General features: G+C 40.0%; 1 protein-coding gene across 1 annotated transcript in view; it reads right to left on the reverse strand.

The window, feature by feature from the left end:
• KIF26A (kinesin family member 26A) overlaps positions 1-25,712 on the reverse strand; it is a 94,784-nt gene that overhangs the window by 58,820 nt on the left and 10,252 nt on the right. Inside the window, exon 3 of the mRNA XM_065749518.1 lies at positions 5,513-6,013. Coding sequence (XP_065605590.1) covers positions 5,513-6,013 — 501 coding nt within the window. The remainder of the gene's footprint in view (positions 1-5,512; positions 6,014-25,712) is intronic.

Raw genomic sequence — 25,712 nt, forward strand, 5'->3', positions numbered from 1 at the left:
GGTGGTAATCTGAGCCCCAAGAGGGCCTGAGTCCCAAGGATAGTTACCCTGCCCCACAATTGTAAAACCAACACTATGGGAGAAGTTTCAGATACACAGTATAAAGGGATGCAAACCACACCTTCACCTATGAAAACATCAATACCCCTTCCACCAACTCTCCCTATTTTCCATGATTCACTCTGATACCTGAGCTATACTTTAAAAAGTAAGCTCATTTTCCCCTTCAGCATCTCATACTGGGAGCAATCTAAAAAAAAAAAAAATTTAAATAACATAAACAAAGGCCATAGAGTCCTTAGCAATCATATAACAGTGGGCTATATTTCTATGTGCGGAGTGTATGTACAACACTAAATTTCTAACCCACAATTTCTAAGCTGATCTGCTTCCTGGTTGCTGAGATAAGGTCAACCTTGCAACTCTAAATGTAAGTGAACTTAAGGCATTGCTGACAGTGTCGTACTCTCACATCCCACCTCTCTCTCCACACAGGTTAATATGAGAGAGCATTTAGTAACTTGGATCAAAAGGTTTCCTTCTGCTGTTTGGATTCATTAAGTAGAATGACCAACTCTAGCTTTCTTTGCTCTTCTCCTTCCTTGATGCACCTCCTCTGAAGAACAGTAGCACCAGCACCTCTAAAGCTAAAGAGAATAAATTAAAGTCTCTATGCAGTCCTCGCCCCATCACTAGTCTGGGGTTTGCTATTGCTTTCTGCAGAGCCAAGTTGTTATCCATGTTGTCTGAGAAACATCCCAAAGCTCAAAGTCATCCAAATGTCTTATCTATAAGATTTGTGGTCAAAGCACTATATTTTAATTGCTCCATTACAAAACATATATCACACATCGTATTAATAAAAGGTCACTGAGAAAGCTATCAAGAAAGATTTTAGAAATCCATTTGGTATGACATTTACTAATGTAAAAAAGTAAATGCTGAAAAGTAAATCTTCTCATTCTTCTGTTTTCCATAATCAGTTTCTATTACATCTTCTAAGCAAAATGCAAGTCATCCTTGGTATAAACAAAGGAAAAGGATTTCAGAAAAGTCAACAAGGGCTGAGCAACCCTCAAATGAATCCATGTGGTTTACATTACGAGTAAGTCGCCATCTTCTTACCCTAAGAACTCCAGGAAAGCTCAAGTTCTGACTGAAAGAGCTTTCAGAAATTTTTCAAATGAAGAAAATTACAAGAACTCCTTGAACTTAGGACCAATGCACCTATTCACACCCATACCCACTTTCTAACCCCATAGCTGAAGAACCTCAGTCAATCTAGACATAAACGTAGCTTTAAATTTATGAATAGTTTCAGGGACACACATTAGACTACTGATAAATTCACAATTTTTTTTATACATATGCTTTAAAGTCTTCTTATATCATTCACTTCTCCAGTACCTCACCTTTCCCAGTTTCCTAATGGAGGAGGTTTCTTTTTAAATGCACTTCTAAAGCAACTTAGATACTAGTAAAGATACAAGGAAACCACAGTAGTTTGCCTTATAACCAGTACCATTCATGCATATTCAAATTAGAAATAAAGTGTGGCAAAGATTTCATTTTGCATAAGATGAAAGAAAAAGCAATTTGCAAAACAAGCTCTATTTCACTGTGATGTTTTTACAGTGCGTGGCTACACTGCCACTTTTATTCAGCACATCATGCTGCATACTAATAACAGTCAATTCAAACCATGCAGCTGAACCTCCTCTTCCTACAATAAGCAGTATATGCAGGTATTTCTAATCTACGTACAACGTATTTTTAGTAGTTTTCATTTTCTCCATCCCAATCAGGATCTCAGATCTAGGAAGCCTGAATCCATCTTGCTTCTCTGCGTTAAATAACGTGGTACCAATGTTAAGCACTGATAACATGCTCTTTCATTTGAGTAGTAACCTTGTATTCATTCATCAGGTTTAGAATTAAAAACATCAATATAAAACTATGTACTAATCACAGTTGTCAGTTGTCCACTGCAAATCAGCTGTCATACATGGAGTTATGTCAGCTCCCTCCCCTCCACAGCGTTCACTGCCTGGTCAAACTACTTATCACTGCTACTGGTGATTATTTTGTGTAATTTTTCACAACAGGCCACTTGGGTAAAGCCACTGATTACATCTTCACCTCTTGCACTCTCGTTGCAACCCTCATCCTCCCCTCCCCTGGACCCTCCTTCCAGATCCTTAATTACTGTTCCTTTTCACAGCTCCTGAAGCCCACTGTTATTATTTCAGTTTGAGCAGCACTCACACTATGCTTTGAACAGACATTCCTGTTCCAAAAATTTATAATCTATATAATGGATTTTCACACTTGAACTCCAAACATTTATTAAAAATTTATGATGCACTGCACTTCTGACCCCAAACATTCAGCCCAGAAGTGTTTTTGTAACTGTAAGTGACATTACAAGGTAATACATGCAAGTTTGGGGAGGGAGATGAGAAGAGCAGAAATCAAATAATCCTTTTTATCTCTGTAGACAGTTGCAATACTTGCTCTGTTAAAACTGACCATAAATAAAATTACATATATATATACGTGTGTGGAACCTGGAGAACAGTTTGTAGATACAAGATCTCCTAAGGTTTGTCAGCCGTGCCTTGTTTAGCATTTTGAAGGCACTGGGCACAAAGAACACTGTGTCAGCCACCTGAGGGAGGGTTTGCACAGCATCACCCATCTGCTGGCACCAGCAGAAAGCAACAGGCATCTTCAATGGACAAGGTGAGCAAAGATAGATGTCCAAGATGAGCCAGGACAGACAACCAACATGAGAAGAATAAAGCACTTCTTGGAGGTGCCTGGTACGCTCCCACGGCTATAAAGGAAGACTCTGTAATTAGCTTGGAGTAAACACCTGTCTTTTTGGCAGCTGAAAATTGCTGAGATGAATCCCAGCCTTCATCTGCATCTGTCATCCAGTCTTCAGAAAATGAATTACGCTCATTTCAAGTGCGGCACTGAGTTGTATCACTGAGATGTAAAGCACTTAGAAAACAGTTTCCTAGGAAGGAGTGCAGCTCTGTTTAAAGAAAAACCCTCCACTGAGGAAAGAGGAAAACTTCAGGTTCCAAGTAAATCCGGGGTATTTACAGAGTGGTCAAAATAGCACCACAAGTAAGAGCATGAAGTCCTCAGGGCAGGAGCTATCTTTTCTTCTGAATTTATGCAGTATCTTGAGGGGTCCAAGATGCAGTCACATTACATGTAATAAATAATTCAGAGTTATCTTTTTCACTGCATTTCTTTTCCTTGCTCTAAAATTCCTCTAACCAGACCAGTTCACATCTTACATGGGTTCCATATCTGGAGGTTTGCTCCACAGCTGCAACACTGATTTTCAGTGATTCTGGTGAAACTAAGGAGTTAACCAAAAAATGAACTATCCACCCAACTCTTCATTTCAATGAGGCCTCAGCTAGAACAAAATATTCTTTAGATATTAGGCATTTAGATTGATATGGGACAGAAAGATGCAATTTAGAGAGAGATAGATGAGTCATCAGAAGTCTAGAAATCATTACTAATGAGAAAAGGCTGAATGTATAGATTTTATTTTCTAGAAGAAAAAAGATTGGAGAGAAACATGACAACAAACTTCAAATAGAAAAGGAAAGAAAAAAAGCCATGAAGAACAGAATAAACTCTTCTCTAGCACTGCCTGGAAACTGGAATAATGGGTTTAACACACAATAGTGGAGATTAATTCTCTTCTATTTATTTCAGAAGACAAGAAAACCTTTCTAGTGGGAAAGGAGGTTGAGAGCTGACAATCAGTAGAACTTGTGAAATTTCAACCATGACAAATCTGTAGGATGAGGTAAGACAAACATTGGACAAGAACGCTCTGCACTGAATGCTGTGCTAGATCACCAGTTACTGAAATCCTTCCAACTTTACATCCAAGCTATGGGGAAAAGCAATGGGCAGGAAGTTTCCCATCTTTCCCACCCAAACAGCTTCATCAGACACAAGGCTCTTAATAAAACAAAAGCCAATAGCAGAACTCAGACACAGAAAGGATATTTTGGACAGAGATGAACAGAGTTGGGCTTAAATTAAAAATGAAAGAAAAAATAGCTTTTCTCTAAAAGCTGCTTCTAAAACTAAACTGTTCTTGAAGATTACTGGATCACATCCAAGAGGCCTCCAACACTCACTGTCTATCCTTTAATTTAAAGGTCACTTTTCCAGGCTATTGAGCTCTTTTGCACATTTCTAGATTGCATTTAAGGTCTGTTGCATTATACGCAGTTTTACTTCACAGGGGTTAAATAAGGTAGCTCAGTTTTATCATAGGGTAATGCAGTGGTTAGGGGAAACCACATCTATCAGTGAGCACAGTTAAGCAGAAAGAAATTTGGAGCTGGCAGTTAATGAATTATTTAAAACATGAAAAAGGCAGAAAAGGGAAAAGCAGAGACTCTGAAATACTTCTGCTTCCACAGAGTGCAGGCCTCTTAACCCAAAAGTTCTCTCACTTTCCTACATTTCTGAAATATACACAGAATTAAAAAGATACTACAATACCACATATGTTAACATTGGCCATACCGATCCGTAATGAACTAACGTTTTAAAAAACAGCACTCAAGCAAAATTTGGTAGTGTTTATATACAACAGCACATAAAGCATTATATTTATTCAAAGTTGCCTAGCACCAGCGTCCCTGGTCTTGCAAGATCTGTTGCAATATCTAAGTGAAAAGCATGACTTCTGTTCACAATCTCCTGTTTACTATCAGAGAAAAACGGCTTATGAATAAATCTTAGTCAAAATCAGCCTGTATATCATTTTGTTCTTAGCAGCAATCCATCAACGGTCACAAATCTTTAATGAACTTGGTTGTCAATGTGACATGCACCTCTATAAAGATTTTTCCTTTCTCACAAGAGTTTTTAAAATGCACACCAAATACAGGAGTGGTTTAAAACCAACTGTAACGCTTAGAATCCAAGTGCAGTACTATTTACAGAAGCGTGGCACAGATGCTACCTTCTGAACATCCTCCTTCAGAGCAAGCTGTTTTGCAACAAACTTGAAGATTAATTCTCCCCATTGCAGTCTATCAGCAACATCTCTTGAACACAGTCATAAAAGTTCAGTGCTAGACTTGAGGGTCAAGTTCATCTTTGATACAACTCCCATGAAGCTCCCAGAGTTTTTATGTGACAAACCCGGCTTTTTATGTTTTTCTGAAGAGGTCACCAGGTATTTGACAGCCAGATAACATCACCTGCATCCGTAAAACCACAATATAGTTGCAAAAAACATCTGTGGAAAGGATGTCACCATCCAAGATAAGAAAGCAAATTCCTTGTGACATCTGACAGAACATTGTTCAAAGCTCTTTTTAAGCTATTCAGTTTTTGACACCTAGCTTAGAATACCATTAGCTGATCCTCTCTAAAATAAATATGCATACATTTCACATTTTTTCTTTATCCACATACAGGGAAACAAAAGCAGTGCATCTACATTGTCACTACTTACTAGACAAGCCTGAGGCAGGAAGCTGTTCACCCTGGAGATACTCCACATGCCCTCGAGGTACTGCTGAGCTTGGATGGTGACCGAACTCAGCGCGCTGCTGAGGCCGCTGGGGGCTACTGTGACTTGAACACTGGAGTTTGGAAAACTGCCCGTGCCCTGAGACCATCCAAATCCCTTCTTCCTCTCTGTCCCAGAGAAGAGATTTGGTGATTTTCCAGGCTGTCTGCCCACCTGCCCAGTAATCAGTGGCAGGTCCCGCTGGGAAGAGACTGTGACCACCCTGGGCACCATGCTGGTGACTGCTGTGGCACCAGGTGGGAGGTCGGGCATTTCTGCGTAGCTGGCTTGGTTGAGGGTGTGCATCATCTGGATGGCTTCCTGTTTCAGCTGGTTCAAGTGAGTGGCACAAGTTTCACATCTGCTCTCTCCTTCATTCCTGTTTTTCTGTAAGTAGTCAGGCACTTGAAGCTTGTCAATAATTAAAGCTGATAATCGTGGGTCCTAGAGAAAGGGGAGGGGAAGCAGGAAAAAAACAAACAAAAAAAAAAACCACATTGAGTCAAAACAGAAAAATAGGAAAAGACAAAGTTTCACCCATGGAAATACTTTAAATCTCTACTGGTATTTATCAGCGTTGGTTTTTTTTGTTCAGTGTTTTTTTGTCAGTTTTTGGTTTTTTTTCCTGAATACCACAAAAGATTTGCAGGTCACAACTGACTAATAAGTCATAAGTGACTTCATTTGTATGAGATCCAGCATGAAAATTTTCATCAAATTAAACAGTAGAGCTGTGGTGCACTTGATAACTACTCATTCTTCCAATTAACTCTCCTTTGGAGACATCCAGTATGCTTGTGTTTTTCATGCTCAGCAGCAACATTCATTGTGATGCTGACCTTACTATTATAATGCATTTCAAAGGCATACCACCACCTTTAAACCAGGAAAATAAGATTTCAGATAATTAAAAAAAAAATTAGTCCATGACTTAGTAAACATTTTATTGTCCTCACCGTCAGAAGTGAGTAATCAAGTGGAATAAAAACAGTTTTCGTGGTAGTGCTCACAACTGTCTCCTCTGCTAGCAAGGCCTGTTGCTTCTGATTTTTGCAATCCAGATGGTAGCAATATTCCCTTACACTAGCTTTGAAGAGAAATAGATTTGAGACTACAGCCATGTGTGAAGGTGTGACAATGCAAACACTAAGGAGCTGATATAAAAGCAACACCTATTTTGCTCCCCCTCTTTCACCTTGCTAGTACACTTTAAGGCTGCCAAGAAATCTTAAAACCCAGCTCTGTGTTTCCAGTTCAGAGATAGACTTACCTATCTCCTGAAACACTCCAATTCCCATCCTCAGCATGCTACTGTAAAGATCAGCCAGGAGATTAAATCCAGCCCTGCTGTAAATCTGCTATCAAGATGAATGCCATGCAGTAAAACTGACCCAACTTCACACACTGTCCTCAAGCTCTCTAAACAATTAAAATTTTAATGAAATCACAGCCAAAGGTTTATTTGTATAATTATTATAAGTGAAAATATTTAATTTGCTTGTTCATAATGAGGGCATACAGAGCTAGTACGTCAGCCATCCTGCGTACGCTGGGGGTATCCCTAGATCAGTACTCTTTTTAAAACTGTATTACTTGATGCCAAATTGGAATTGCTCTCTAGGAAATGAATGCCCTATTAGAAAACTAATTCATTCTGGTTTTAATTACAACACACATCAATAAAACTCTTAAGAAGTCTAGGGACTGGTACTTTGGCTTTGCTCATTATTCTCTTTCAACTGTGCCATTTCCCTTTCCTCTGAATATACAAAATCCTCAAACACTGCTCAACTTCTCCATCAGCAGCAGGGAACCAAGCCCATTTTTAGCTGCTGGATTGCTCCTGCAGTAGTTTTTTGATCTATCTCATAAAATGCAGTACTGTGTTAATATAAACCATTGTATATAGCATCACATCATTCCACAGCCAAAAAACATTAACAAAAGTTACTCTGTCCACAGTAGTTTAAATTATTGTTTATTTACTGGAAAAAAATATACCTCTCAGGCTAAGGAAAGCCACTCCTGCTGTTGACTGAACAATACATTGCATTCACACTAATGAGTGAAATTACAAACTTAAGTCAAAGACAGTGCTTCATCTTTGTCTTTTTTCTTTTTATTGAGGCTTAAAATGCGTTTGAAGTTGCTCCATTTGCCTATCCTCCTGAGCAAGAAAATTCTTTCCCTTCAAGCCTCCCAGAACTCAGTAACTTTAAATTAACAGATATTAGTCAGGAAAAAGAAATAAAATATTTCAGAAACTTCTTTCTAACCCGACAACATTTCAGCAGAAAGTGCCATTGGTTAGACTGCAAGGTATCACAACACAGCTCCGCAGGCACCATTATGCTTCAGGCAAGCCGAAGACCATGCCTTATTCCTCCCAAGAAAAATAAACAACTCACACTCCACAGAAACCCCTTCAAATGAGAGCCCTCCGAGCAGACTCTTACAGGCACCAACCCATCACTGATTGCACAGCCCCAAAAAAACACCACTGTCCAGTGCCATGCCACCAGGTCATGGCTTGGCACCCAAGGAAGTGCTAACTAGCAATAGGACTAGAAAGAATGCCCTCAAGTAGGGGAGGTTGGATATTATAAAAAACTTCTTTCCCAAAAGAGTGGTCAGATGCTGGAATTCGATGCCCAGGGAGGTGGTTGAGTCACAAAACATTTAGATGTTATACTAAGGGTCACGGTTTAGTGGGGAAATATTGGTGATAGGTGGATGGCTGGACTAGATGATCTTGGAGGCTTTTTCCTGTCTTGGTGATTCTATGAGGCACCTGTGGCTCCTGCTGGCATGGGCCTCATCTGGCAATGCTTATATTGCTATCAGATGTCAAAAGTTTCAAATGAGCAATTAAAGCAAATTACTAGGTACAGCAGGCTTCTCATTTGAAAGAAACAGCTTCCTTTTGATGTAAAGAAAATTAATGAGCCCCCAATTCTAGCTCCATAAACAGAGTTTACAGCACAAGGCAGATCAGAGTCAGGCAGTATTGCAGTTACAAGGAAACCGAGTGGACAGCATATTAAAAAGGGCTGGAAAACACCTCTATCATCTAATCCAACTGCCCCCATCTACCATCAGTTCTGCACACTGACCATGTCCCTCATTCCCATATCTTCCATTTCTTGAACACCTCCAGGGACAGTGACTCCACTACCACCCTGGGCAGTTTGTGCCAATACCTCACCACTTTTTCCTCTGAAGAATTTTTCACTAATGTTGAACCTGAAAACAATGCATACAGGCACATTTTGTGCCAGGAAAAAAAAGAAAAAAAAAAGAACCTTACAATATATATAAAAGACCGTCACACTTCCAACTTTTCAGCCTTGTAGCCCACTCCCCATTGATGTTGGTAGCCACCCTCCCTCCTCCAGCTCCCTCTCAGAGCACAGCTGTAAGGTTAGATTACTTTTATTTTTCCACTCCCTGTGACAAAAACACCTGGCTAATGACTGGGTGTGAAAGGTAGAGGAAATGCAGGTTACTGTTAAAAACATTAAGCAGAACTTAAAAGTTAAGTCAGTCCCATTAAAGAGGTTTTACTACCTGGTGACAATGCTTGAACCTGTAGAGCCCCTGTTTCAGCAGCTTGTGACCTAATGAGCGTGGGTGGAAGTTGCCTTCTCATGTTTTACAGAGGAAGAAAATAAAGCTGAGTGACCAAATGTGTTACAGGCACAGATGGGGAGCAGTTAAAGTCATCCTCATCATGGCTCTGCCAGCAGGGAGGGGAGCAGACAAAGCAGGAACGCAAGCTGGGGGTGCTGTCACAATATTTAAGCACATACAACCTACAAATCCTTCATCCAAACAGTGCTCCAAATCCATTTCTGTCTGCTGTGTTACAAAGATGACTCACCCTGTTAACTTCTGCTTACAAATTTTAGCGATTCAAACACTCCAGACTATCAGATGAGCATAAAATGGTCCCACAAACCACCGTGCTGGGGAGCCAGGCAAGCACCTGGTGAGATAATTACACATGCTTGTACGAGCAAAAGTTTTCTGAAACACCTGAATTTGTACATATTTTCCAGAAAGTAGCTCTTACAGACACAAGTGACCTTACAACCTCCTGGGAGACTAATCACACATGAGCAACTTGCATGCAGACCTGATCTCAAAGTACTTCCTAGCTGAACCAGGGAAGACAATAAATGCAGAAAACCAGGACTGTGTTCCAGCTAGAAATAATAGAGAAATACCCACATAGCTCAATACTGTTACAGATAGCCTGGAGTTTGCCTTCAGGCTTTGTCTCTGAAAGTAGAAAGTGAGTACAGAAAACACACTCAGATTTGAAAACACATCCAGTAATTTGTAACAGAAGGAAAAAATAAAAACAGTAATTTTAATTCACGCAACCCTCTCTGATGTGAAATTTAACTGCTGCAGTTTCTCCCTGTGAAATCCAGCACACACCAAGCAGGTTTCCAGCAATGCGGCTAACACCAAAGTGCTGCATGTGGGGCACACACAAAGGTCAGCACCTCACAACCATAAAACACTATAGCCTGAGACCACTGTCCTTGAAACTATAGACATCCTCAAAGCAACTGTGATATGTCCAAAGGCCAGTATCTCTGGAAATCCCCGCTACAGCTTAGGGACCAAAATAATATGCAGGTTTTCAAAAGCATGTAACACCAAATGACCTTTCAAAGAGTTCAGCTCTTTGAAGCCTGAGACCATTTGAGTGACATGCAGTTAAAAAATAAAACTGAAATTCTCTTGAATTTTACTGTTATCTGCAAGTTATCGGTAAATTCCAGAACACTTTAAGTCTGCACTTCAATTGTTTGTTTAGTCAAGAGAGAGTGACAGAAAGCTTTGAAAAAGAGAAACAAGACTATTAACTTTAAATCTTACCTGCAGCTACTGACTTCTCACTCCAAAAGCTAAGCAACAGGAGAGGATGTAGGAAAGCATCTGGATTCTCACTTAAGAAGTCACTGAAGTAATACCCACCCATCTGTAACCTAATCCTTGCAGTGAGGAACTGTCCACAGAGCGCGAACAAACGATGACGAACAAATGATGAAAAGTCAAACTGCCAACAACCACCCTCTGTAATTACCTGTAATTCTGCCTGCTGCTAGTTTCTGCAATGCAAGTTTACCTGCAGCAGTATTCAGAATTAAAAGAAATCTTGATATAAAGATAAGCAAAAAAATAAAGAAGCATTGAATGGTACACTGAAACACATCCTTAAACACAGATCTAGGCAAACCATATCTTTAAAAGATGCTATGGGGGAATGAAATGTACTTTCCCACTGCAAAGGGATCAATGATAATGATTTTTTGTCTTAATTGTCTTTGCCAATTTCTGCCATGCTGCTTACAAATTAGTTTTTATCTTACACGACATTGTGGAATATCCACTAATATGCTCTATATTGACAAATATGTTGAAGGTTGATGGTTGCTTTCCACTATATAATCACTGACAGAAAAAGGGAAGAAAAAAAAAAAACACAGTACAGATACCATTCTGTGTAATCAAATTAAAAAGCAACTATGCTAATAGCTTTTTGTTTTTAAAAGTTTCCACATGGCTAATTATCTCAAGGGACTTAAAATATGAGCTCTGATTCTTCAAGTAACCCATGCTGCAAGATCATTTGCTTACTGACCTATGTTTTATCTGTGTAAACAATCAAGGAAAAATAAACACACAAAGCTTTCACAAGATGGGAATTCATTGCAAATCCCCTCTTCTAGGGGAATGTGGAACTTGCAGTGTAACTTAGCTGCCTGTGGAAACAGCTAGCCCTCTGAATAAGCAGGACAGCAATCAACGTTTCCAATACACATGAATTAGGAAACAAATGGATGCATTTTAAGGCCTAATTCCATCTCATCTCTCTACCTAAACATCTCACTACCTTTAAGCAGAAAGTTAATGTAAATGAATGGACTGCAGTCCTCACCCTATGCTGTCTGTCAGCAAGACATCTTCAAATCTCCAGTCCCATTATTCTGCTTCTAACCTCAACCTGAGGCAGTGCACACAGACATATCCCCTATTGACTCTGTCCAGCTGGGTCAACCCAATTTATTTTCATCTTCGGCAGCCCAAAGAGTTCGAGGGAAAACACATGTATTAGAGCACGTTTTATTTCTTACTTTATAAGTATACTGCACCTCTTTCAAACACCTTCATAACAAAGGCCAGGCAATACGCAAAAAAAAAAACCACATGACCCCACACTAAAAATGACTGCAGCGTGTTTAGTTATCCTGAAGCCTCCACTGAACTCTATTTATTTCCATTTCCTGCCCACTTTAATGTACTTCAGTGGCCCACAGTAAAGTTAAAGCAATAGGTGTCTGTCATAAAGATGAATAGTGCTATTGGAATGCATAATACAGTGGAAAGAGGAAATGAGAGCAATCTGGTTTATTTACATCTCAGACTCCCATCAGCACCTCAACCCTACTCCCAGTGGTTTCAGGGGCCTTTCCTGTTATCCTCTGTATAGTCTCCTGCAATGCTTCAGCTTTTAACCTCCCAGAACCAGAGGGTATGGGCTGATCTCTGAGATCTGTGCTTGTGAGCCAACAGAGTATGGGAGCAAACAGCCACACCGTGTGTTCAGTGCAAAGGAAACAAAATAAAGGTAGCACTCTTGATATAAAACAATTAAAGACACACACAAAACAAAAGACCCCAAAGAGATCTGCTATCATATTTAAATTTAGATCAACACACAGGAACCCGACTACTTCTGAAAAATAGTAATTACCGTATTACAAAATATTACTTTTAATCTCCTTTCTTTACGATCTAATTAAACAGATATTTTACTTGCCTTTGGAAAATGTTTTTCTTAATTTGATTCAATTTTAACATTCCACATATTCTGTAAACTACGCATTAAAACCAGTATGTAATTTTGTGCTTATTTTTAACAGTGTATGACTTCATTTAAAAATGATGTGTTTTAATTTGCATGTTTATTGTTGGTTTTAAGTAATCCTTTTATTTTCCCTCGGGTCTGCGGCTCACTGTAACTTCACAATGCAAATTCAGAACTGATTTTGTTCATATGATAATATGGTATTCTAACATCCATTGTGTTCTTCTTTCCTTCTTTTTTCTTTTTTTTTTTTTTAAACCTTCATTATTATCATTTTGCACAGCATCAAGTGTGTGTGTTGCATTCCCCATCATCACACTACACTCTGGAGTCCCTAAAAACCTCTTTGTTTTCACCATTACTTTCACAGAAACACATTTAGAGAAAATTTAGGACCTGAAAATCATATTTCCATCTTATTTTTTGTTTTGAAACTGAAGAGTAAAACTCTGCTTACATAAAAAGTCAGAACTTCTTTTCTCTTTAAAAGAAAAAAGAAGAACAAAAACTATGTGCTTATGAAAAGTGTTAGAATGACTTCTTTTGGAAACCGATGTCCTCTGCCACTACCTACCCCGTATGGAGTTTGAGTTCAGTTGGGCCACTCCAATCACACAGTACCTCTGAACTCCAGCACTGGGATGAAAACCCGAGCAGTACCCACCACAAAGGAAACACGCTGTGTTGTCAGAATGCCTCAGAAACATGATCTCTTGGTATCATTTTACTCACAACAAAAGGCTGTTTGCACTATCTCATTTATCCAGACAACAGCCTGTGTTTCCAGAATCAGATCACAACGGCAAGCCTAGTGAGATAGACTTCTTCGCCAATGAGCTGACCAAAGAACAGCATCCCAGCCCACACATCCCAACGGACCAGGAGAGGAGGAATGCTCTAGATGAGATCTTCAGCACATTTAAGTGATTGTAATGACATTTATCCCAGGAGAAGCATGCCCATTTGCATCAGGCAAACCTTCAGTGGAGGATTTCAGGAATGTCTGGACTCCAGCCTCGGTGAAAGCAACATTGGCTTTAAAAAATTGAAGAGAGCAAAAAAGCTTGGAGCACTCAGGACATCTGTGTATGAACCCTACAACTGTTTCAGTCCAACCATCTGAATCCAATTAAAAGCACGCTGAGCAGCAGAAGTTAGGGAGTGGACACATCTTCCAAATGAACATCATTAGTATAATGTAGATTTAAAATCAACTATGAAAACCAGTGCTTGGCATTGGATCACACCCTCTTAAGTGTTTCTTTCACTTGCTCATTTTATCAATTATTTGTTTGGTAAATGAATACTTGAGGACTATACAGAAACGATTTAGCTCTCAGAATGGAAGGGCTGCCAATCTGTATTCCTCCTGAAAGCTACAAATTACTGCACACGGTGCACAGTTAACACACCATGCAGTCTGTCTCCAGAAATAAAGTGGATTACACTTATTCTCCATTAAAATGCTTCAGTTTGTTTTGCCAAAAACTGACTTGTTGACTGAAAAAAAAAATTGAGTTTACAACTGAGTTAAAGCAACTTTACAGTAAGTTAGAATTTTGCCTTTTTCTTCTGGTTTTGACTTAACAAAGTAAAAGAAACTTCCAAGCAGAGACGAATAGAGGATTAATAAGTGTACTTCTAACTCCTCAGCCTCAAGCAGACCACACACTGCTGCAAAGAGTCCGCTGTAGTTCCTTTGCTGATTTGTTGGCACGTGTAAAAGAGCTTCTGCAAGGTTAATAGACTGGGGAGGTAGGTGGTGCTTCACATTTATTTTATACACCTTTTAGCAAGGAACTTCAGCAAGTAAGTTCACAAAACTTTCCATCAGTTCTGTTGAAAAGCAGCACCCTGGTGTCTCTCACATCAAGAATTGGAGAGACCCAAGGACCACAGTTCTTGCTTTGTTTCAATTAAGATGTTAATGCACAGAATTAGCTGCTTAACTAGTGTGTTCTACAGCTATACTTTACTTACATGGTTCTCCTATTTCAACAGTTTCTTTAGGTGAAAAATTCTGCATCTAGCACTGCAACATTTTGGACCATGAGCCTGTAGCAGTGTCATACCAAGACACTGTAAAAGAAATACAGCAAAACAGGTAATAGTAAGATTCTGTTGTTGCTCATTTCGTTGATGGTACTGCTCTCCAATAGCTCTTACCTGAACATTATCGGATAATCCTTGTCCACAAAACAACTTATTTTCTAATACAAGACTTACAATGACTATACTGTATTGTGAACAAGAAAGCATGTATCTAGCCTTATACCTTATTACACCTAACAGGATCACTGAAAGGCACTGTACATTTTCTAGGCAACCTAAATGACAAGTCCGAAATTGACTTTTTTCAATTGCTCTCATCTGTCAGCCCAGGAAATGATGTGAGCAGGAAAAGTGTACGTGATTAATGCCCACCCGTAATCCTTACAGCAGCAAGGGTGAGAAGCCCCACAGTGGTCCTGAAAAACCTGTGCATTTTACAACCTCTCTCCATCCAAAGAGCTTGTGTAATCAAAGAGGACTAACTCCCTCTGCCTAATAAGGTCTCTCTACTGCAAACATATATCAACACAGCCAAGTCCACAGGCAGACAAAAAGTCACAGCTGTGCTCAGGACATCTTGAAAACAACGCTGGTATGGCTTATAAGATATGCTACAACTCAGGATGTGAACATAGTAAATATGTGAGCAGGGCGAGCTTGTATCTGCCTATAACACACATAGATTCAGACATTCCCACAGATGGCTAGCTAAAATACCTTCATTAACTCTTTCAAGCTCCTCAGAGAAACAAAAAAAAACCAAAACCCACTACCAACAAAAAAATCTTTATCTCCTGAGACACAGAAGCAATCGGACACCTGGCAACAACTTTCAACACCCTTCAAGCCAGATCCTATTAAAACCACCAACTAATAGATGAAAGGCTCTAACTCACCCTACCAGTCACACTTACAGGGCTCTTAAACATTTATGGTATCTAATGTCACTTCTATAGAAATTCCACAAGCGTAGACAATGTGTAACATCACAGGATACATTTATACTTCCATTCAATTGTTAGTAATACATAAGAGAATGATTTTAGTTTAATTTGTGTTCTGAGACCTTGAAAGACAAGCTTTCACATCACCTGCTGGAAAAGGCCAAGTACAGAGGAAGATAGGTTTCTTTTAAGAGAAATTACAGCCCCAGAGAGAGACCTGGGCCCTACAAAAAGTCACAGCAACATTCATACTGAATATAAAGTCGGTATTTCCCTCCAAGTTCATGCATTCCTATTTCTAACTTCAAATCAACACTGGAGACTCTTTCGCCAATCCACTTCTCCATTTATCACAAAGTGACCATGAAATGTATGCTTGCAGTTGCTGTGAGAAGAGTTAAAAGTCCAAAGATCCCCTTCATTTGAAAATTAAGCTTTGTGGCGATAGATAGTGTTGCGTAGTGTATCAAATTTGCTGTAAATCACTGGAAAAACACCATGCATGCTACCCAGGGTGATTTATTATTATTATTACAGATGTAAATACACATTTAAAACTAGAAAATTATGTTTAATCATGCCTTGCTAACATCCTTATAAAATCTGACAGCTATAGTCAAACAGCTCTAATTGTGGACAGCCCCAAAGCACTTCTACAGATCCTTAGAGCTTGAGGCCAGTGAAGATAACCATCTTGTCTGGACTCCTGCACATCACAGCCCTGCTAATTTCAGCTAGGAGAGGCAATGACCCTGACAGGCCTGTTTAATGAAAATAGGAACTTTCGGATTTTAAGAAACATTCACTTTTTACTTCCACCCACAGGTCTTTCAAAGCCATGATGCTTCTGAAAGAATCGTATTTTTCAAGTGCTATGAATAAAAACATACAATCAAGCAGACAGCAGGAGTATTTCAGGTGATGTTAATCCTGAGCTGACACACACTGTTCTTTGCTCTTGTGCTAGCTTATATCAGTGAGGCCAGAAACTTTATTCCATATGATCAACTTGAGAAATCTGAGTGGTTGACTCCAGGACTACCAGCTTGTGAGACAGCACCATCCTGAACACGGGCTGTGTACTTGGTAAACTTTGATTTACTCCTGCAGCTACAGTCTCAGAGCAATCCATTACGCAGGATATGCTCAAAAATGTGTGTTTTACTTCACAAGGCTGATGCTGTGATTCACAGGCAAAGCCAGTGCAGAAGTCACGGATTGGAATGTTACCACTCCAGTTTCAATCAGCAAACACTCACTGAAAATTAACATCAGCATTGCGTGGAAGTCCCCTGCACGAGGATGTTAGGCAAGATTTGTTCAAGAACGCAATCTCAGGAGCAATTCATCAGAATCAGAGGTAAGCCAAAAAATAAATAAAATGAAACTGGGACAGCTAGAATAACAACGCAGGACAGCCAAGACAGCATCCACACGACAACCAGAGGCATCTCCAGAGCAATCAGAACAACTGTCCACAGATCTTGCCAACAAGCCAGATGCTGCTGCTGGAAGAAGGCTTGTGTTGACATAAACTCGGAGATGTGAGATGCTTAACACTGAGAGCAATCAATCTTCACAATTACTATCTGGCTGCCAAGCTTCGCTATTATGCCACAGATAGATGAAAACAAACTTCATAAGACACATGCAGATTCTACATGACATCAAACTTCCCCCTCCTCCTTACTCCTCTGAAACAAACCGGCAATCTGGGCGTAGCCACAAATGACCTGATGCTTTTCCTGAGTTAACAACAGAACCAGGAAAGAGTATCGTCGGCTAACAGCTCACTGTGCACACCCTGCCAAAAAGCCAATGAACTTATCATACTGTATAGGAAATTCCTATCTTACACACCAATTAGTGACCCAACAGTGATTGATTTTATAATCTCAAACTTTGTAAATAAAGTAACTTCCTCTGGGACCAACTTCCCATTACCCAGCATGTGGAAAACTGCATACAGTCAGTGCGCTATGAAAAATCAAGGAAAAATAAGTGCTATTTAAACCCCAACTGTACCGTACCTCCACATTCTTGCTTTCCTAAGGGAGGTGCACTTTTGACAGCTACTTCCTTTCCCTGCCCTAACATCCTATCACCACCATACACCAGTTGGGCTTTCAATCAAAACAGAAACAACAACAGGAACTAGCAGTTATTCATTACAATAGGATCAAAACATTTTAGGCACTAGCACTTTGCCAAGTCACTGTCCTTGAAGACCCTGCTGCAATCCACTTCTTCCCTCCCATATTGGACACCGTTATTGAAAGTGGCTCCACTTCAGTGTGAAGCACCATGTATCAAAAATCCCTATGTTTTAACCTGAATTCACTCAGGAGCAGGCGGACACATCTCAGAACTGCAGGAGGCAATGAAATCAGCCCTCAGAAAGGTGAGAAAATTAGCTGGCCAACAACACAGGCTGATATTTATCCTTAATTTTAATCAAGCTAACATTAGCTCCAGTCTATAAAACCAGAATTGCACTGCACAGTAACTACCAGTGTAATCACGGCAACAGCACCACAATATGATTACTGGACTCTAATTATATCTTATAAAGAGTTAAAGACAATCAACTACATGTAATCAAGATTTATATGCAGTTTTCCACTGACCTGGAAACAGCTTCATACATTAATAAGTTAACATTATTGCCAGAAACAAAGCAAACAGTTACATCTACATGACAAAATACATGAAGCACAAGAGCCAGATGTTGGGTCCTTTCATCAAGGAAGCAATTATTTAATTCCTGGGAAAATATTTTCTCTCTCTTTATTCCATCAATACATAATAGTGCTCATAAAAGACCCAGTCCTAGCTCCAGGACCTGGCTTGGGTTCAAATCTGCAGTGCTGCACAGGGAAAAGAACCAAGGGTCTCCTCCTCCTGCCATGCAGACGCTTCTGGGCAGTCAGAACAGAGCAGCTGGAGACATCCTTAAAACACATCCACACCTCCTCATTCCATACACCACATCACAGCCCCCACAGAGGTTGCTAAAAGATTCTGCACTGCCCCAGTGTCTCTCCAGGAAGGCTGGTCCTCCACAGATGAACATCACAGGGATTACTGGGGAGCTGCCACCTCTCTCCATCACAGCTGCTGACCTCCAGCTCCATGAGGTCCCTCTGGTCATCAACCTAACAGCTCCTCACTGCAAGCACTGCTGAGAGTTGCTTGTCTTCCTTCCCTGAGACTAACAGCAGCCATTGTCTCTAACAGCTCGAAACCCAACAGCCACCATCAACAGACACCCAAAACGCTCCGCTTTGACTCTGGAGCTGAAGGCAGAGCTATCTTGTCTGTCACCAGCCTCCATGCTTGGCTTTGCACCAGAGTGCTTACAGAGGCAATGAAGATAAATATTTACACACTAGTCGCATTTGGAGGCCCAGCTGGATCTAGCTCCCTTGTGTCAAACTTGCAATTCTAAAATGTTTAATGAGTTTACCAAAATCACAAGTTACACAGAGCTCTACATGACAAGCCAGTCAGCAGTTTCACTTCAAACAGTGAAGCAGCATGTCCCTCAACAAGGTTATTTTGATTTTGAGGCTGCTGCTAGAGAAAATAGCCAGATTCAGTGCAAAAATACCAAAGGCAAAGTAAGACACAGCAGACAGAACCAGTTAATAAACAGATCCATTAATGAGGAAACTTGACTAGGAAACATCCCTGCAGCATTTAAAACTTTGCAAAATATTACAATGTACACCTGGTTATTGCTGTGACATCTGCTTCAGTTTTAGTATTAGTAAGTTGGACCAAAGAGAAAGATAACCGAGTTTACAGATATAAAATGACAAAAATGACAACGTTACTGTTAACTGCTCATGAAAAATGGCATAAAGAACTCAAATAAAGCAAGCATGCTGCTTGCAATGTTTAAAAGATATCATATTTTGTAATGAACCAAACATAAATAAATGGTGTTTTTCCAAATGCTGAAGAAGAGCAATTTTATTCTGAACTAAGGATCCCATCATAAAATGAGTGGAAATTCACAGTCTGAACAATCACAGTTGTGCAGAGTACATTTTTAGGCATATGGCAAATTTATAATGGTCATTGGGGATGAAGAGCTAAAATTCTGTAGCAGAATCTGAATTCAAAACATTTCACATAAAAGCGTATCTCAGGAAACAATAAATTGCTAACTGTGCAACATCATAACATTATAGACAACATTCAGCATATGTAAATCCAGCTGTCACAAAATAAGAATTCTATATTTCATTTTCCGAGGACTCTGCCATTTTATAAAGGGTTCAAATAAGACAAAGTGATTGCCTGTAGACATCATTAAGAGAAAACAAATAAGATGAGATCCTTCTGAACTTCATACAACCTGAGTTCCCTCAGCATCACACAGCTACAGTACGCGATGCAATGTTCCCAAGTAAATGCCCTGATTACCATTGTAAGTCTGTCATTTAAATAGTTCCTTCCTGTTTAAAATGCAGAAAGCCAAAAGTGCTTTCCCACCACTAAGTATTGTGTAAGACTCCTTTCTGTTCCAGCAAGCTGGCTGAAGATGGATGAGCTTCCAAACTGATATCATTTTTAATTATGCGTTTTTCTCTCATTACTAATTTCCTAAACATGTTTCTAATCTTGCAGTGAAATCTGAGTGCAGTAGGTGTATCCACATACATCATGCTCTAGAAAATTAATAGGAGATAATGATCAGGACTGCCATCATAACATAACCTGAAACAAGCAAGATACACTAGAGGTGATACACACTCAGACTCTGATCTCAAGTGTTTCTGGAAAGCAGCTGTTCATGGATAGCTTCCCTCCCTCCTACATCTTGAAGCTAGAAATGCATTTAATCGGGTATGGGGAAGGGAGGAGCTTCCAGCACACATTACAAAGCAGTCTCTCCTACATGCTTTCTCTTCTAGGTGGTTACAAGCTTGTGATGCCCAATGCATATTCACTCCTTCATTCTGTTACCCTCAATGCTCTCTACCCAGAACCACCATTCCCATACAGAATTAGTAACTGCTTGCTCCTCAACAGATGATGTAGGTGTCCCAGCTCCCTCTCACCATCAGAGAGGAGCTCCCTCCACCTGGGACAAGGTTTCCTATAGTAAGATATCTTTTCTGAATGCACAGGACAACAGAAAGCACTGAAGGTAGCCTATGCACCCATTAAAGGGGTAGGAAATCACATGGCCCAGAAGGATCACGCACACACTTCTGGATCAGATGCTTTTACAAGCAAACAGTCAGGACTGTGTCCAACACCATAAGCCTAAGTCAGCCAAGAGCTATTCCGCTCACACACAAAGGCTTACTCTCATTCCTCAGGTATCTCTCACTGCCTGGAAGGCACTGCACAGGTTAACATGTTGCAGCATTATCACCATTAAACCAACAGAGCAAGGTGGCAGTTTTGGGGGGGAAAAACTAAAAAGCAGAAGCCAAGGGTAATTAAAAATGAACTTTTTCCCAGATAAACAAATTGCACACCAAATTCTTACAGGAGCAATGCTTTCAGCACACCAGCTGCCTTCTCTTCAGCTAATGAACCCCAAATAAAAGGGGCAAATGCTAAGGACTGTTCACAGTGGCTAATATTTAAGAAATCAAATAAAGCAAAGTGTGATGAATCAGAAGCATTTAAAAAAGCTTATATCTTCCAAGTGGCCTTAAAATATGCCACAAGTACAACTCTGCCTACTTAAAGAAAAGGCAATCACTGCTGCCTCATTCAAAAAATGTAAAGGTGCAGAGAGATCAGTGATACAGCTGAAGCATATGCAGCAGAGTAATGCACATAAAAAATGGTGCATATATGAGGAGCACCAGCTGGAGAGAGCTGGTATACACGCAGCAACGCACCAGCCCATAATTGTATACTGAGAAAAATGCATATGCTAAATGGGTAAGTGCATCTAAAACTGTAATGCTAGTTGACTTGCCCTAGCCCCTAGGGAAGTCCATAGCACAGACAGTGTCAGTTGGCTAGAGGCAGGATATTTCACTGTACTCATGATGCTACAGATTCTGGCTCGAGAAAAATAAAAAAAATAAAAATACACAATTTTGTTTTCTTTTCAGAATAAAAGATTTTAAAAATAAGTTTCCCAAAAGTGCTACTGAATCTCACCCTGTTTTTCTACATACTGACCAGGATCAAAAGCTTTACATCCAGCTTTGCCTTCCTTGAAAACCTGTGAAATTTGCCCTCCTACGAAAATGCTTCATGGAAACAAAAACATCTCTCCTACTAAACCTCAATCAGCAAAAGGAAGCAAAAGCTGAGGGATGCCTTCATTTCCCCTTTCCCACAGCTTCTTGAAAGCAACATGAAGAGTTACAAACCTGAGCATCACTGGAGCCTGGCTGTGCATCACCCACCCATCACGGGAACTGGAGGCCCACATTGGACTCACGCGAAGACACATTGCTCAGCAGCACAGTATAGTCCTCCACCTCCCACAGAAACCAACTGACCGCCGAAGGCAAACCTTTAAAGCAACTTCACTGGGTTATGACTGGGTTCCCACTTCTTTTTAATTCTCATTTGCATTTGCTGACAACTTCTTTACAACCAGAGGGACAGGTTCTTCCTAAGAAGCTGTTTCGGTGGCTGCAGCTCATGTCTTAATCCACAGACTGCAGCAGGTCAGATTATCTACACATATCAAAGACAACATTATGCTTTATAAGCTATTTTTCTGCCTCAGCAAGGAGTAAGCACGTTTTTATTTCTTACTATGTTTACCCATTACCTCACCAAGCAGCATTATTGTTAGTCTTTCTGAGGCTCTCCTAGAATAGGAACATATAAAACAGGATTTCCTCCAGCTCTGCATAGCTACTTACTCCAGAGTCATTAATGACATAGGACTGGTTTGAACAAAGACTTAACATGAAATGAACATTCAAAACAGCTGGGAACAAAAATATATCTGCCTAGAACACTGCATCTCTGCTTTGTCTTCAAAATAAAGCCAAGGAGGCACAAATTTGCTTTAAAGACCAGTTTTACAGTAAAGTTCTCATGAGAAAAATGGAAGAGCTAAACATTTGCATGTGGGACATGTTTACGTATCCCAGTGGGTTCCAAATTAACTTTAATGCAGCCTTTACGGAACAGTCTGCACATCAAATTTTCCTTTGTACTGGAGATTAGAAGCAACTTCACTGCCATCAGAAGGAGCTCGGAAGATGGAAAGACAGAAACGATCCAAGTCCTTCACAAGTGGCCTCCATAAACCCAAACCAACCACGTACTGTCTTCCATATGACTACAGGTGACAGCTGAGTCAAAGTTCTGAGATTTTAAAATATCTCTGACCAATATTTTAAAGAAAACTTCTGAATGTACATTTATAAGAAAAAGACAAGTAATACTGCCCAAATATTCACAGAAATTGATTCCTCAGCTCATTATCACATTAGGGTTTTGAAAAGGAATGTTTATCAACATCATTTTTTTCCCCTGACAGAACGCAGCTCCCAGCAGACTGTGACACATCCCACATCCATCGTGACACAGGATGTGCTACCAATAGCCCCACACTGAGAAGCAGCACACCCAGCTCCCTTCTGCACCACCCATCGTTCCCCAGACAAATGTCCTGTGAGCACTCAGGGATATGATTTCAGAAGGTACCCTGCAAGCACATCTCCCTTAAAAATTAACAGAAATTTGGAATAACGTTACAGGCAAACAAAAATAAATAAATAAATAGATAGATAAAAACAAGCCAGTGGTTGAAGAATGACCAATTGTATGTGGCCCTGTAAAGGGCAAGAGATGCTAGGATGCAGAAAGAAGTAATCCAAAAGCTGCAAAGATACTGCAGCATCCAAAACTACCTTGGCAATCTCATGAAGACCTCCATACCAACGGTGCTCATGAGAGCACAGGCAGCCAAGCAGGCTGGGAGAAGCCCATGTGATGCAAGGATGCAGGAGAAACACCACTGCTCACTTTAATGCTATCAGCTCCTGTCTGCCTGGAGATATTTCCTGCCTCTACCTACAAACAGAGCTTCCAAACCATTAAGTAAACACTCTTTGAAGATAATGAAGCTTATTCTAATCTCACAGCGATGACACTCCTGCATTGTATTCAGCTGAGCTACAAGACTCCTGGGCAACTCTTCTGTAAAAATCAGGATTACCTTAACTCTTTGCTCTTACACAGACTTAAAGGATCTTGTCAAAGCATAGAAAGAGGCAGGTTTTTCTCTCAGCAGATCTACTTTTGTTGTTGTTGAATAATCAGTGACATTTTCAGCTCACTCCTTTAGATGTGCATAAGTTGCTTCTGTATGCTTAATGAGACAACCTTCTGTACCAGACTTCTCACTGCTTCCATAGGAGGCAGGACCACAGCCCTTAGAATGGAGAGCAGATGCCCAACTCTGGCAAACAGGGCTGTTGTTCCAGTGGCAAGAAGAAAGAAAATCGGATCTAACTTGGACTAACAAGAGGAACTGAAATGAAAATGACAAAAAATAAAATACAGAAAAGTAACCATCTTCCGAAGTATCATCTCAGACAACAATGCTTTTCTATTCTCATTTGTGTTCTCTTCCCAGGGTCAAGCCTCTATTCTGCATTGCAGTTCTTTGCCTGTCTACTTTGCAATGCACCCAATCCTACAAGTGTCAAGTCCTATCACAGTAATGAAAAGTTCAGTGAAGAAGCTGGGGTGGGTCAGAAACGCCAGCCCTGCATATAACACGTCTTCAGTGTCATCAAGAGACTTGGCAGTAGGATGCTGCAATCCAACTAAATTCTTATGGTACAAATCAGATCTGTTTTGCTCTTGGGCTACATGCACTTAGAAGAGGTCATGACCAGAATAATAAGGATACACAGTACAAACTTGAGAAAAGAGGTTCAGATACCATACTGCTGGTGCAGCATAAACTCTGTTCTTCAGGTGTCCTTTAACTGCCTTCCCAAAGGCAAGACCGCTACCCTCTTATTTCAACTGTTTTCAAATGCCACTGGTTGGGCTGAATATTCATGCCCAATGTCAGTCCAAAGGCAAATATCTCTTGGAAGGTCTGCATATTATCAGTCTCAGTTGTTTGCCTCTTAGATAAACGGCTGTTAGATTTGGATAAGCTGTATCTGAGTTGTACCAAACAGATCCTGGCACTGTTCCACCCCACTCCTCAACACAGGTAATCATATTCCCACTGAATGGAAAAATGAATAGGATGTGCTGTTTAAAAAGGACATAGAGAAATAAATTTGAAACACACACTCTGATCCAACACTGTTTCACTTGTGTAAAGCAACAGAAACCACACAGAGCCAACCAACAGAAGCCACACAGGCTTCATTTTCCACCTGGCTTCCAAGGCTTCCAAGTCCATTTCCAATAAACGAACCATGGTGCAAACTGTTGTGAAATGAGAATCCAGTGCTGTATTTATCTGAAGACCATAAGAAGTAAAGAGATGTACTGCCAGATTCAAGACTACATGCTGTTGAAAATGCTCTTCCTTAAACCCAACCCGGGCTCCCCAAAGGGTTGTTAGCAAAGACATGACTACTTTTCCCTGCCAAACTACCCCAGGGGAGCTGAGAAGTACATAAGCTGGGGCCACAGTGCTGCTACTCACGAACAGCAAATACCAAGCACAAAGTCCATTCTTCCATGCAGAAAAAAAAAAAAGAGAGAAACTCATTCACAGTCTGAGATTCACAATTATAACACATCAGGCTGAGAAACTCTAAATCACACAAACATTTTTTTTCTCTTTGTAGGAGTCTCAGAATTTAAACTGGATTAAAAAGTAACTTCACCAGAGGTCAGTAAGAATTCACAAGGTGGCAGGTTAGAGCATCTCATAGTTACAAGAGTGTAAGCATAAAATTCAGAAAGAGCCCTCAGGGATCCCAATGTAAGACATGAAGATGTAATTAAAAACCATAAATCCATCAAAAGAAAAATATGTAAACTTAATGTATTAACTCATATTTTTCTTCCCCAACCACATTTGGGTTACACTACACTCCTCTGGAGCCTACAAATAAAAAATTAACAATATCAGAAGAAATATTTCTTAATATGTAATTATCAATAATAAATGCTTTTTATTTTATTCTTACAGGTAATTGCTTAAAGAAGCCCTCTTAGCCGACTGCTGAGACTCTGAGTATTATAAATTACTTCAACTGTATCTCCTCTTTACAAAACCCACAAAAGGACAATATCTTACAATGTTTCCATGCCTCTCAGTCATCTACAAAAAACTATCCCTGTG

The sequence above is a fragment of the Cyrtonyx montezumae genome, unplaced genomic scaffold (genome assembly GCF_038088225.1).
Source record: "Cyrtonyx montezumae isolate F1298 unplaced genomic scaffold, pur_monq_1.0 scaffold_10, whole genome shotgun sequence".
Lineage (NCBI taxonomy): Eukaryota > Metazoa > Chordata > Aves > Galliformes > Odontophoridae > Cyrtonyx > Cyrtonyx montezumae.